This window comes from Teleopsis dalmanni, chromosome 1, assembly GCF_002237135.1.
Source record: "Teleopsis dalmanni isolate 2A chromosome 1, ASM223713v2, whole genome shotgun sequence".
In the NCBI taxonomy this organism is placed as follows: Eukaryota; Metazoa; Arthropoda; class Insecta; order Diptera; family Diopsidae; genus Teleopsis; species Teleopsis dalmanni.
The window spans coordinates 3,229,272-3,244,518 of record NC_051846.1 but is presented as its reverse complement, the minus strand read 5'-3'; the positions used below and the strand labels follow the sequence as shown (position 1 = coordinate 3,244,518).

The window sequence follows — 15,247 nt, the reverse complement described above, 5'->3', positions numbered from 1 at the left end:
CAATTCTCGGAGTACTACGGAACGACCGCCTCTACCTCATTAGCGTAATTTTAGACACAAGTCACATACTCGTATGCACAGTTTGTATGTCTGTCGTACAGTACAGTAATTAATTAAAGTAGTTAATAATTTAGTAAAAATTTAATTAAACATATTACATATAAACTAAAATTATAAGTATCAATTAGATAAAATTATGTAGTTAATTTCTTAAAATGTGAGATCCTATCTTCTGACACGATTTGCTTTGTAAAATTTTTAATGCACAAAAAAAAAATTTATTAACAAAAAATATTGTTATGTAATGTCTATATAATTAATTATCAGCACTTGAATCTAAATTAATGAAAATAAATGAAAACAGTAAATATTAAATAAAAACAACTCAGGTATAATGTATATAAGTGGATGTATTTACTTAAGCGCACTTGTCTATTGGTAAGTTGATGAAGGACTTGATAAAATTATAAATATATAAATTATATGTATTGAGTCATAAATACTCAATTTATGGCTGTTATAGAAAATGATCTATACTATATAACGTGTGATTTTAAACACTAAAACACCGTGTAATATAGCCTATTCTAGTACACCATGTTCTAATTTAATGTTAATGTCTGTTTCATAAAGATATGCTGACTTTATAAATATACTCTATAGAAAAATAAGTGTTCATAAAAATAAATGGAAACCAATTCTTGATATTTTTGAGCGATATATAGAACTTCGTATCACCTTTCATTTGGTTTTAACTGCATTGACTTCATAAAAACAAAACGAGTTTGTGTTTCTTATACAGATATAGTAGGCCCATAGGCATTGATCTACAGAGCTACGAGCCATATTAATTTCATCATTTGAGCAAAAAAATATTCTGTGAATTTTACACTGACAATACACAGCCGAAATATCTAGAACCACTACATCGTTTTCTTACATCATGATCTTTACCCAAAATGGCCAGAAGAAAAGCTGAAATTTCCAAAATCTTGAGGCAAAATTTTTCATTATTTGAACAAATAATAATCTTTTATCTTTTCACTTACATCATATATAGAAAAGAAAACCGAAAATCGGTATATGCTGAAATCTCCAAAGCCACGAGCTAGTTTTTTTACACAATTTATTCCATGATCTTCACATTAACCTATAAAAAAGAAAAGATAAAATAGTTATTTAAGCAACATTTGAAGAATTATGAAATAAATTTTTATCATCATTTAAGAGGAAAAGTATCTATGATCTTAACACTGGTAACACATAACCACAATATCTAGAACCGTGATGAGGTCATTTTACATATAGAGATGCACATTTACATATAGGACGGAAGATCTTAAATAATTCTTTAACTGAGTTCTCCAGAATCGCGAAACCGATTTTAAACAAAAATAGTCTTTTATCTCTACACTCACATCATATATAGAAAAAAGGTCGAAAATAGGTATTTGCCGAAATCTCTAACTAACACACTAACATACCGTGAAAAATGGAGCAACTATAATAAAATTGTTGACTTACCGACATCTCCAAATCCGCAGGATAGACTTTCCACACTATTTGAGCTAAAACTAATTCGCAATCTTAACACTCACATTGCCTACAGAGGGGAAGAGCTAAGATCGTTAATGAATTTACATCTCCAGAATTGTGAAATCTATGTTTTCATTGGCACTCTTACCATATAAATTACAGTAGCAATTCACTTTAGAATAAATTCATCATGGATAATTAAAGATTGTAAGGATTATTGACTTTGCTATACAGTACAGTATGAAATATTTTGGATATCAAATTTTTTTATTTGAAAACTTTTAAGAGATGTATATATTACCTTAAATAAAAATATTACCTTAAATAAATGAAGAACCCATTAAACTTAAGCCGTAAAACTGTCTTGAGTATGAATTAAGTCAGTAAAGTTGGTAACTTAAGCATAACTTAAGTCAATATTGAGACTTACGGCTATAAAATTTTTCCTAATATATTTTGAAACTTTCTTACATTATATATTATTTTTTTATTTAAAATCTGGAGCAGTTCTGTAGGCATTAAACTTAAATAAATTTAATCATTTACATTATTTCCAAATTAATACCTCATAAAGAAATTCGTACAGTATGGATTGAATTATATTATTTGCAGCTACACTAAATTTTAACGAAATTAAAATGGTTTGATTTACACACTAGATGTCGCTTGTACTATACAGTAAAGTCACAAACCATTTCTACGCATTTGTAGACTTTTGTCAAATACTTTCTTAAAACACAGCTATATTACACAGAAATATTACTAGAAGGTTTTCTGGTTCAGTTATTAAAAATGTTTAAGTTGAAGTCAGGTTAATAATGGGTTCATTTTAGATAACCAACTTAATTGGTTTTATAGCTTCATAAGAATACAACCACTTGACCTTAACTTTATAAAGCGCAAAATGTTTTTAATGCTAACGCTTGATATTCTAGAATAAGGCAGCTACAGATTAAGTACTCCAGTGTTGCTTCTTCTTCTTTATCTTCACAAATTCTGCAATATTTGTTGGAATGAACTCCCTTAATTTCTTTAAAGTAAACTATCAATTGGATAACGCTTGATATTCTAGAATAAGACAGCTACAGATTAAGTACTCTAGTGTTGCTTCTTGCTCTTTATCTTGACAAATCCTGCAATATTTTTTGGAGGGAACTCCTTTAATTTCTTTGAAGTAAGCTATCTATTGGATATCTCATAGCGGTGGTATCGGAACCTACAGATGATTACAAGTTAAAGCTTGTCAATCAATGAGATTTATTTTTGGTTAACAATTCCACACTTTCTCGCTGAGGACATGTAGAATTATCCTTTTTGAAAAGGAAGAAACGTCGAATGTTTTCTGAGACGGAAACGTTCTTGTACTACGAAAAGTCACATATATGAAATTAATTTGTGATGAAAAATCGGTATCAAAGACAATGAAATACACAGGATAAGAGTTCATTTAAAAGCTATAAGATGTTTTTTTATCGTCATAGAGTTTAATAAAACTCATTAAGCAATTAATTGAAATTTTAATATAAACAAAAATTTGATTTTATTCTCTTCACTATATTCTTTCTATTTAAAAAAATGAAGATGAAAGTTTGTTTACATATATTATTCCTTGAAAAATTATTATTCCAAGACTTACGCCTTAGCAGGGTTTATTGTGAAAATATATTTTTTAAAGTTAATTATTTTTGCCGAAAGCTATGCTTCTTATGACTACAAAGAAGCTATAGAAGAACTCTATTTGGAAGAATGTTTTTAAACTCAATACTTAATAAAAATATTTTGTTAATTTTCCACTCATCTTAATCACCCAATTTAGTCGAAACCCTACTAAAAGGTTTTGCCACATACTTTCAAGTATAGTCAAGTATAATCAGACAGCGCACCGGCGATACTTTCGTCGATTTTGGGGTAAGTGTCTAAAAATACTCTTATTTACCACATTGGCCACATTCACAAAAACTTAGTCTGTGCCTATTGACACTGTACAAGGTTCTTGACTTGCTTTCTTGCAAGACCCAATTGGTACAAAAATTTATACCGCATAGTTATAGTTTCCATTGTGACTTCAGTAAAAAGGCTAGTGAACTGTTATATGTCGTTACACTTTTTTAAATTAAAACTTAATAAAGCCATCTCTAGATCTGTATCTGTAAAACTGTTCCTCGAATTGTATTATATTATATCTCTTAAAAATCTTTTTCACAAAACAAAAAATTCTTCACTTACGGCGTTTAAGTTTTTACCGGTCAAAATAATCTATTATAAATACGCAGCGTAAGTAATCTCTATATGTTATATTAAAAAAACGTATTTGTTTTTATTAATATATATATTTATAGTAAGTTATTATCACTTTATAATAAATCTAATTAAATATTTTTAAAAATTATTTTTATATTAGATTATTTATATACCGAATATTTTGAGACCGTTCAAATACCGGCATATCTTTTAGAATATTTCGAATTGAATGAATTGAAAGAATGATTATCACTGAAAACTTATTTATAAATACAGTTTTATACTTAATTTTTAATTGGTGATTATTTATTAATAAATCACCAAAATAATGCCGAAATTTATTTAAAAAAAAACATCAAAAAATAGTTCCTACTAAATTTAAATCTACTAAAGTAATCGTTAATTCTTTCTGAATTAAAATTATATATACATAAATATATTTCTTGCTACGCAAATTGTTGATAAGAGAAGTGTGCCAGACGTGCGCGGCATTACTCATCCACAGATATCGGAACAGCTAAAGAAGCCCACAACAAATGAAATAAAATTTTTGAGTTCCGAAAGAACTGAACACCCAAAACGTGATTCGAAATGTAACTACAATTCGTAGGTGAAGATAAAATTTCTACCGACAAAAATGCTTTATTCGCCGATAAGAAAAATTCTTTAATTTTTTATGAAAATTCATATAAAAACAATTGCAAGTAAAGAAAAGTATAACATTTAATTTAGAGAAGCTTTAAAGACAATTAATCAAATCAAATATGTTTTATCAACGGAATATTTACGCCATATGGGGTTTTATGCTGGTATTAATCATACGAACCTCTAAAACTCGAGCCAACAATACCTACCATTCCGTAGAGCAAATACAAAAAATGAATTTAGAAATTTTACAAGAAACATTGTCGGAAGGCTGGAATAGCTTTTGTAAGTTTGAAAAATTTATTTATTAATTTTAAGCCACAATTAAATATTTTTATTTCTATTAGGCAACGCCCCGGTCGATGAAAGTGTCATGTCACTTTTTAATGGCGTTAATCCCAGTGACGGTTTGATTTACGTCATGACATTGAACAACCAAAGCATTGAACTACCAATTAAATCACTCTCAGAACTTCGAGACTTCGATATCAATCCCATACGAAAGACACTCGTCTATGTGAATGGCTATTACACACCCGATAGTTTATTCAGTGTGCAATCTCACCTTAAACACCTCCAAACCACTAGACGTGATTTGAATGTGATTATTGTAGATTTCGCGCAGGATGTGATGCAACTGTACTTCTCAGTTAAACATCACGTTCACATATTGGCAACTTTCGTCACCAGAATTCTGGCACTTCTCATAACGAATGGCATTTCGCCCAGCACCATTACGCTAGCAGGACATTCTGTTGGTGCGAATATAGCGGCGCTGAGTGCTAAGTTGTATGCTCAGAAGAAAATAGACGGGAAAGATTTGAATCAAGTGATTGCTATTGATCCAGCACTTATGTGCAGTCCGAGGGATATACATGTAAATGCAAATGCCTGTAAACGTGTTGTTGTCATTCACGGCGAAGGTGATGTGTTCGGCGTACGTGCAGCTAGCGGTACCATTGGTTAGTAACAAACCTAAAATTAATATATTCAACAATAAAGCAAAGCTTGAAATTATTTACTTTTACCACAAAATGTTTTTTTTTAGATATTTACCCTAACGGCATTGGTTTCTTTCCACGACGCAAATATCAACCTGGATGTGAGACAAACATTTGTAGTCATATGTACTCTTTTATTCTCTTCATGGAGGCACTAGTTGAAGGCGTTATGATTCCAGCAGTCAAGTGTGATACTTGGGCACAGTTCCGTAGAAAAAATTGTGAATATAACAACACACTGGCTATCGGCATAACTTATCCACAGAATGCTGCAGGCGTGTACTTCTGTGTAACGCAACCGAGTCCACCATTTACTTTTATGGAGCATGGTCTTCGTTATCGAAAAACAACTGCAAATAAAATATAAATTCCATTTCATTTTAATTATTATAATTTTTTTTTATTTTTATTTTAATTTATAATTATTTCACTGAAGACCTCTATGGTAATCGACGACTACGGTGACCTCTCAACACCCATTTGTAATCATTTGTGGTTAATCTTTTGTAGCACCTGCTTATCAAAAGGAGATTGATCTACTCAAAAATCCTATTTTTATGTTGTATTTTGTATAACTTTTCATACGATTATTCAGATAGATCATCCTATAAACTGAAGATAGTAAAGTCAATATTCAGTCAATATTCAATAACTGGGGAACTTGTTTTGTGCTAGCAATTTTTTTTTTTTGAAGTAGGCGTAAAGCATCGAAACTCACAGTGTGAGACTGAAACCCACTAAAACCATTAGAAATTAATGGAGAAGAATACTACAGCAATGAAACTTCATTCCAGTAATTAGGGGTTAAAGATATGAGCAAGAGGCTTAATACCTAAAGAACTAGGTTTATCTAATCCAGAAAGCATGGACGTGGTGCAGGTGCATGGGGTAACACTACTAATTCGAAAATATTCTGTTAGTTGAACTATAAAAAGTCAAACAATATAAAATATATATAAATCATTAGTTTAGAAGATCACAAAATACTTTAATAAAGTTCTTGATGTTACTCCAAATACAAAAAAATGTATCTCAACTAAGATGGGTTGCCGTTCGGATCACAAATATAGTTTTTAAGAACTATAGTCATCGAAAAATAATCCACCGTTCTTTGCAGTAAGTTAAGAAACAATATCTTGTCATTATCATTAATTATCACTTATGTGATATGTGTTTTCTATTTCTGGAAATACCGGTAATACCGAAAAACTTTTTCGAAAGGAAATTATATACTGATAATTCAACCATTACATAGTTCCAAAGAACTGCGATGATTAAAAGTTGTTGGTTCCTGACACAGATTTTCGATTAATTCAAGAATTCATTTAATACAATATTTACTTGCTTACCGGTTTATAGATCAGAAATGTCGAGATATGCAGACATTGATTTTTTTTAATTTAAACGCCTTCAATTCTACTTTTATATAAGTAGTGTATTCTTTATATATTCAAGTACATAATCTTTTGATATTTCATTATTCAGAAATGAAATATCAAGAATATTTCAGATTATTTTATCTGTAATAGATCAGGAACATCGAAAATTGTAGCCATTGTAATTTAAGTAAAAATACTTAAATTTTATTTTACATATATAATTTGTTGTTTATCGAAAACATAACCTTATATATTTTATTACGGATACAATTTTATTTGAAGAAGTCAGGACTCAACAACTATATAGAAAACTTGATGATTATTTAAATTGTAAAAAATTTCTAATTTATCGATTGTTGTATATTTCTTATATTTATTTATATTATAGTATAGTTTGGTGCCTATATAGAAGACTTGTCTAACTCAAAGGAGAACTATACTGTCTGCTTTGCTAATTTTTTCTTTTTTCTACTTTAATTTAATAATTAATTTCCATTGTTTTTATATTCTGTACAATATATTATTTGATCGATCTCCTTTTCGGAATTCCTATGACTTAAAATGAATAATCTCCCAGTTACCATTGCATTTTTGTGTATTGGTCTTATCGGTCCGATACACAAAAATTCATGGAAATTTTATATGAAATATATAATTGTTATGTATATATATATTATAAAATTTAAAATATTTATATAAAAGTTAAACAAAACCGAATTATTTAATATTAAATTCCAATTTTTTATATATTTCATTAAAATTAAAAAAATATTTATTCGCACAAAAGCAAACTATTAAAAAAAAATTAATAAATAGCTTTATTAGCTTTTTGCTGAGTCTTCAGTCTCTTATAAGCTGAGCTTTTTATCGCTGTCTTGATCATTCGAAACAGCTGATCGATGGATTGGGTCAATCACTTATACTAGCGAAATAAGTATTGCAGTTATGGAACGCAAATACGCACACGCAATCGCCATGCGCCGTCAAAATATACGTAGAAGAATTCAAATGCATGAGAGCGTGAGAGAATTTTTATTGTTTAGACTGCAGACTTACAACAAACAAAACAGACAACAAACAAATGCAACCTGTTACCAAGAGGTGTGTTTAGAGTTACCAACTCTGGGTACAAGTGTACTCATGCTGGTAAGCATAATCTTTTGTACCGACTTCATAGCATTGCGACTTACATCAAAGATTGTTCACCTGGTTAAGTATATTCCTTAGACTGCCTTACTACGCATTTTTACTTGCCAATGTGTTAAAAAAATATCGTTTATTTCTGGTGTATATAACAGATCCATAAGAGTACCTGACATATAAGAAACTCTTGCAAAAATGATGTTTAATGACGTATAATCACTTAGTGTGATTAAACGTTCCATTAACACCACATGGTCCAAATAGAGAATTGTAGATGGAAGAACATTAGAACATATAAGACTAGTAAAATACTATGAGCTGGTTACATCTTAAACAAACATTATTGCTAATTAACAGGAATTAATGGAATCTCTCTAGACTGACGGCACTAATCCCTAAAGTTTTACCCACTAAAATTTAAGCAGCAGGTATAAAATAAATTTTCCAGACAAATTGCGAATCTCTTTACATATTTACTATTACTTGTAACCAGACAGAGATCTGCTTTTGGAAAATCTTAGAGAGCTAGTAAAAATTAATATTAGCGAACTTAAAAAATTCTTAAACTATACAGTCTAGATCTAACAGTTCTGCCTCGATACAAGTTGATAACGAGGAATTGGAAGCAAAATGGTCCAAAAGCGTTAATTAGACTTTCGAAAAGTTGCCATTTTAACCACCTTACCATAGCAACCAAGCAGCCAATGGTATAGCAAATGCATTACTGTAAGCAGTTTTTGTAAAAACTTACCATTAAATCCCTACTGTACATTAATAATTGTTAATAACAACTTAAATACAATATAATATTTTTTAAATGATAATTTATAATTGTTATTAATGAAATCTATTCAATTTTAAAATGCTAATGGTTAATACTTATTTACTTAAAGTATTCGTACTTACTTCAATCGTACTTGCCCACATCCAGTACTCTTCTGCAGCCAGTCTGCCAGTCTGATTAGCGGCTTGCCATCAGTTGGTAGTACCGACTGCCTTTATATGATTGGTTATCTACCTTGAACATTTAAACATCCTCTACCACATTTTCTATCAATGGGTTTCAAATTAATCACATCTTAGTCGCAACATTTTCTTCAATACATACAACACGACCAAGCAAACGAAACCGATATGTTTTTGTGCTCTTAACTCTATAACAATGTGAGGTTGTAGCTCATATAGCTCAACGTTCTATTTAATTCGATACTCAGTGATCTGCATATGTTGCTATTAAACATGAGACTTGGCACAAATTTCGCATTTCAACGCACCAAATCAACAACTAGGTTTCATGTGTAATATCACCTTCACAGAGTGTGATATTTGTTTGTTGAGAATAGTCTTTATTTCTCAATTACCTAATTAACCCAAAGTAATGCTTTCCGAAGTAATTTTTATGTTGGTTCCCAAATAAAGAAAGTTTTTCATAACATCAAACGCATAGTTGTTAATGGTGACATGTTTTTCTCTTATTTACGAAATATAATTTCGACAACTAAACTGTTTTAGGTCTAATTTCCAATTTTAACTAGCGACTTTTAGTAAGTAAACTGGTCTAAAGAAGGCAATGGCAACATACCACTATTAGATAGGGACAATAGCATCACAAAAAAAAAACTTATGATAGAAATGCTCCATATTCCAAGTCAGAGTGGCAGCATAAGAAGACATGGAAAAAGGCTCCATAGTCTAAAACAGAGCAACAACACACGAAGACACGAAGATATGATTTTTGGTATATAGAAGTATATAGTTTAGTATATAGTTGACAAATACAGAATTGCCAAAACAAAACTACAACAAAAAAACTATTAAATATTTATTATTATTATTTTTTTTATTTAACAATTTGTTTTAAACCCATAAATAACTTCATAAATTCAATATAATTAAATATTATATGTTAGAGTTGCATTATTAAGACCGAAAGCTGGCAACTCTACACTTACATACAAAGCTAATAATCCATAAGCGCAGAAAACTTGGTTAAGAGCGTAAATCACAAGCGCTTTGAGCTCAGTTTCAACGCGATTAGCGAACGGGCGAGTTGAAAAAGCGGACGAAGCCGAAAGTGGATGAAGTTCGTTTTAATAAAAATCGTTTTTCTATTCTTTTTGTTTTCTGTTTAAACTTCCAGAATCAAAGAAACACAATGAAAGCCAACAACAAAATGTGCTAAAAAATCTTTTTGTGTTAAAACCAATAGTGAAGTTTTTTTTCTACTAATAAAAAGTTTTTTTTTCTTTTTCTTCTTGTCAATAATATGAAAAGAAAAAGTGGCTGAAAGCAGATGCGGCAATTAAAAAAGGTGCAAATTTTTTATGTGAATTTTAACTATTTTTTTAATAAAAAAAAATAAATTAAATTAAAATAAAATATAATTTTACATGCAAATTATGGAATTTTTACAATTTAAATAGTTTTAATTATGGACAAATGGATGAATTTAAAACTATATTTAATTAAAAAAACTTGCGTGAATTTGCATAAAAATGCATTTAATGGATTTTTAGAAATATTTTTTTTTTGCTTCGAAAAATGGAAATATTAAAAACTTAATTTAAATTGAGTCACTGATAAGACAGCGCAAACTAAACTTCACTATTTAGTTGACATTTTGTTGCATTTGTTAACGCAGCGCACAAATTATGTTTTCGTAGATACTTTTGTCGATAGACACTTCGGTAGATACTTCAGTAGACAGCAACGCAACAATTGCGATCATCAAATTTGAAAATTTTTTTAGTTCACTCGTTCGTCAGACGTTTTGGCCACGTTCGCTAGTTTGTTGCTGTTTTCGATATTTATTTATTTATTTTTTTTTGTTTGTTGCTCCATCGCATTTCCATTTCCATTTCAATAATAAAAATAAAAATAATAATAATAAAAAAAGTGTAGGTATTTGTTGGTATACTTGTTGCTTTTGTTGTGTTTTTATTGTTGTCTATGTTCGGCATATGCACTCGGGCTCTTGGCTATTGGCTGGTGGCTGGCATCATTAACGGCTGTGCCCAAAACGGCGCCTTCATTTGTATTTGGAAACAATTTTCGAACATTCATTGATTTGTGCGAGTGCAGCATATAAAATTCACAAAAAGAAAAAAAAAGGAAAAAATGAATTAAAAACAAAAAAAAATATACATTGAAAACAAAAAAAAAATCATATGAAAAACAAAAAAAAATAATGTTTTGCAATACAATACATGTTTACGTCTGTTAACTATTATTTACTACTTTTCCACTCGCTGTTTTATTTACTCATTTTCTACTACTTATTTCTTTCACTTTTTGCACTTGCATCATCCAACCATCCACTCTGCCCACAAGAGTGGCGCATTGAAGTTCAATGCGAAATCCATTGTATAATCACAAATCACGTAATGCAAGATTATTTATTTAAACTTAAAGATAGTTAAAGTGTTTAATATATATTATGCAATTTGTGCGGTCATATATAGTAATCACATAGGGTAATAAATAATATATCTAAAAAAAATGCTTAAAAGATAAAAATTTATATTGGAGTTATTTTTAAAACGTATGATCTAATTGGAAAATTCTTATTAAAATTAAAAAAGATAATAATAGATAATTAATGAATTAACTCACTTAATTACCTAAGTAAATTAAGTAAATTCTTTCAAACATCTTGGGTTTTTCAACTCCAAAATACAAAAACAATTTTGACGATCCTATTGTTTCCGTTACACAACCTAAAAGTACTTAAAATATAATCTTAATAGCAATATTTACAAAGTGTTGTAATTCTTAAAAATTTTAACATTCTGTAAAAATCAAAAAATATATAATAATTTGTGCCACCCAAAAAGATTGGTTTGGGAGGCCATAAAAAAAGACATTGCCCTCTTCATCGAAGGCTTCCCTCTTCGAATTCCAGAATAGGGAAGCCTAAGGCACATACCCAGTGAGAATCTAGTGATAAAAGCTTAACTCTGTACATATGAATGTTTATAATTAATGCATAATAATGGTTTAATCAAATAAAAATTTTATTAAATAACTGAAATTAGTCCTCTTTCTGTCCTCAAAATTCTAACTAGAGATCTGAATATCCTTATTCAAAATTATTAAACCATTTTAATGGTGTTTATTTGATATATGATTGAAGATACTACTCGCTTCATCAAAACAATTTTGCAGTTCAGAACGGAAAAAACTAAGGTATGCAGCAAGAGGTGGTTTAAAGGTTTAAAGAACTGAAGTCACAAACTCACCACCCCCTACTTTCAAATCAAACAAATGACTATATTTGTACACATGTATAATTGTTATTAAACCATCATGTTTGTTTAGATATTTTTTTATTGAATTATTGAAATTATCTGAAAGTCCCCCTTCCGAAGTCAGTTTCTGGCTACGGGTCTGAATGGCTTTAAAACCAAATAAAGATAGTGTCACATGAGACGTGCTGCTTGTAATGATATTCATTATAATATTAGGGAATTTGCATTGCATTCAGGAGATCTATTCTACCCACTCTATTGATTTAGTCTTTCTTAAAGCCCAGCTTCCTTTATAAATTATAGTATTGTATCTACATTATGCAGTTTTATTCTTCATCTGATATGATATACCTACCTAAGTACTTATTTCGCTTATGCATCATTTACTTACTCCTATTAAGTATTTTAAAGCCTCATTCTCCTCTTTATAAAATTTTTAACTTCCATTAAACTAAGTATTATATTATCACACACGCTTAATATTTTTCACTGCATATTGCAAACTTACAAACAGGCGATTAAACTTATCAACATTAGAGCCAATCACAAAATAAAGACACTGAGTAATACCAACTATTATAAACCATCCATAATATACCTATGTGACTATGTAACGATTGAGATTTTACTTGATTTAATATACGATGTTAATTACTTTCTCTTATATATTGTGAATTTCCAACTTTAGGTTCTTTGAATATCGTAAGTATTTTAATCTCATGACAGTTTTATATATATTCTCCGTAAGTCAAATTAACTATCTTTAATAATGACTAGGTATTCAGCATAACAAACAGTCTTGATTGTCATTGCAACATGTGTCTGTTGATAATTATATTCTTAAGGATAGTCTAAGTTGAACTTTAAAACAAGTTATATTGTTTTGTTTAAGATCTCTCTTGAACTTCCATATTATGTAGGCGGTCTCGCCTGCAAGTTATTGACGAACAATTACGATTTCATGAAGTATTTTTAGATTGACTTCATCTTAAATATATGCAAATAAACTGTTGCCTCTTTGTTAGACTCTCCTTCAAACTATACCTAACGCATTACTTTGCTTCTATTTTATTAAAATAAAATTATTTGAAATGCATGCTATTCATTGAAATTACATTACAAGCGTAATTAACCTCTGAGATATTACTACGATGTACACCTTTGTAGTCTTATACAATATATATAATTGAAACTTCAATGGAATGAAAATATAATTTTCCCGCAATTAAAAGTAAGCTTTGATGGTTAGTACAATTAAAAATACATAAATTATTACTTCGCATAGGAAATGAATCATTCAATTTTTTCTATATCACCTATACCTATCATCTATACCCTACGTGTTGTATCTTTATCATTTCTGCGAAAGAAAGTAAAAATGGGCTATTTGCATAATAAATTATACGACAGAAGATGAGAAATGAGTAATGACATCTCAGTTCATAAGCTGAATACGTCGAGTTTTCTTGTAAAACTGAAGTTGCAACATTAAACAATAAATATTTTTATGTATTTAAATAAAAAGATTGCTGTTTTATCTAATCTTGTCAGTCAAAGCACTTTCGTCTTCTAAGAAATGTTATCTATCTTCACTCTTGCATGATTTTGGTTAGAGATGCGACAAATTCCTTTACCTAAATGCATATTATGCGTTTATATACTTCAACAAAGTAAATAGTTTAATTGATTATACTCAGACTAATAATTGCCTGAAAAGATTTTATAATATTCAATATATTTTGTGTATAATACTAAAAATATATATGAAATATTGCGCAATAAAATTGCAGTTGTCATTAATCATTTCTGAAAATCATTAGTTACTTTAATTATTAATAAACAAAAATACAAATGCTTTATGCAACAATCATATAATCATTTGGTATCCATATTTTATAATAATTACATATATGACTCTTAATACTTCATAGATACTAAACAAATATGGTAGTAAAAAATTTATATAGATACATATATCATGTATACTATAATGTATGTGCATATATAGTTTGTTTTATAGAAACTAAAATCGATCCAATTTGAACAAATATCTTTATTAACTTTATACTGTCTATGTGTAAGCTCCATTTTAAAATATTTGAAGGGGCAAATATTTATTCGTATATCTCATAGACTAAAACTCTAGTATTTGTTATGATAGACTATGCATATATTTTGTATAAAGAGTATTTAAATATCTAGAGATATATCAATACAAATAAATACTCTATACCAAACATTCTGTACTTGATACCAAATATTTTGTACTCGATACTTTCTTTCAATACTTAAATGGTTCCTGTAATCGAAACAAAAGTAATATTTTTGATCATGAAAGACAAGTACTTCAAGCAAGATATATTGTCTGACAAAATTGCAAATATATGTTTACTAGCGATTAATAAATCGCTTTGTATTAAAAGTGGTTTTTATGTATCTGTAAAAACCAAACTTCAAATTACTTCAAACCAAATAGTCTTTAAATTATATTTGATGTTTGTTATGACCGAAAGTACTCATGATTACAAGTGAGTGATAAAGAAATGAGTACTTTCGAAGTATTGACACATACAAGGAGATATAAGTAAATATCGGCAGGTCTAAATTTCAGATATCGTGCCTTCACTATAAATATTAAAATGTATGTTTATCATATAACATATGTATATATTCAAAACTTCACGTTGGTCAATTGCTGATCGCAATATTATCAAAAATTATAATTATAAACTTATATATTATAAGTTCATCATTGATTACTATTTTCTAAACAAATATCTGACTGAAATTTTAGATAAAATATACTATTATGCTAAGAAAAGGGACTAAGCATAATTATTTTAAATTCTAATTTAAAACACATTACAAAATTTGATCAAACTTCACTTAGATCTTCATAAATACTGGGCTTTATCTTTTTCAAAAATGAAAATATAAATTTAATATAAAATTTATATATTTAGATTATTGAAGCTCTTTCTTTACATGGTTTACGAATTTATAATAATAAAAAAATCATTCCTCTGCTATTATTTTAATCGATCAAGTAGTCACT

General features: G+C 28.9%; 1 protein-coding gene across 1 annotated transcript; it reads left to right on the top strand.

Annotated features, from left to right (window-relative positions):
• Positions 1–4,541: 4,541 nt before the first annotated feature.
• Positions 4,542–5,790, top strand: LOC119671896 (lipase member H). Its single transcript, XM_038082794.1, has 3 exons — positions 4,542–4,707; positions 4,770–5,384; positions 5,471–5,790. Exons 1-3 carry the CDS (start codon positions 4,542–4,544, stop codon positions 5,788–5,790), a joined length of 1,101 nt encoding a protein of 366 aa, XP_037938722.1.
• The last annotated feature ends 9,457 nt before the right edge of the window (positions 5,791–15,247 follow it).

Bases quoted from the DNA above. Each gene is read 5' to 3' on its own strand.
- LOC119671896 (XM_038082794.1), top strand. From the start codon at position 4,542: ATGTTTTATCAACGGAATATTTACGCCATATGGGGTTTTATGCTGGTA. The intron at 4,708-4,769 runs GTAAGTTTGAAA...TATTTCTATTAG, and splicing joins GGAAGGCTGGAATAGCTTTT to GCAACGCCCCGGTCGATGAA. The intron at 5,385-5,470 runs GTTAGTAACAAA...GTTTTTTTTTAG, and splicing joins TGCAGCTAGCGGTACCATTG to ATATTTACCCTAACGGCATT.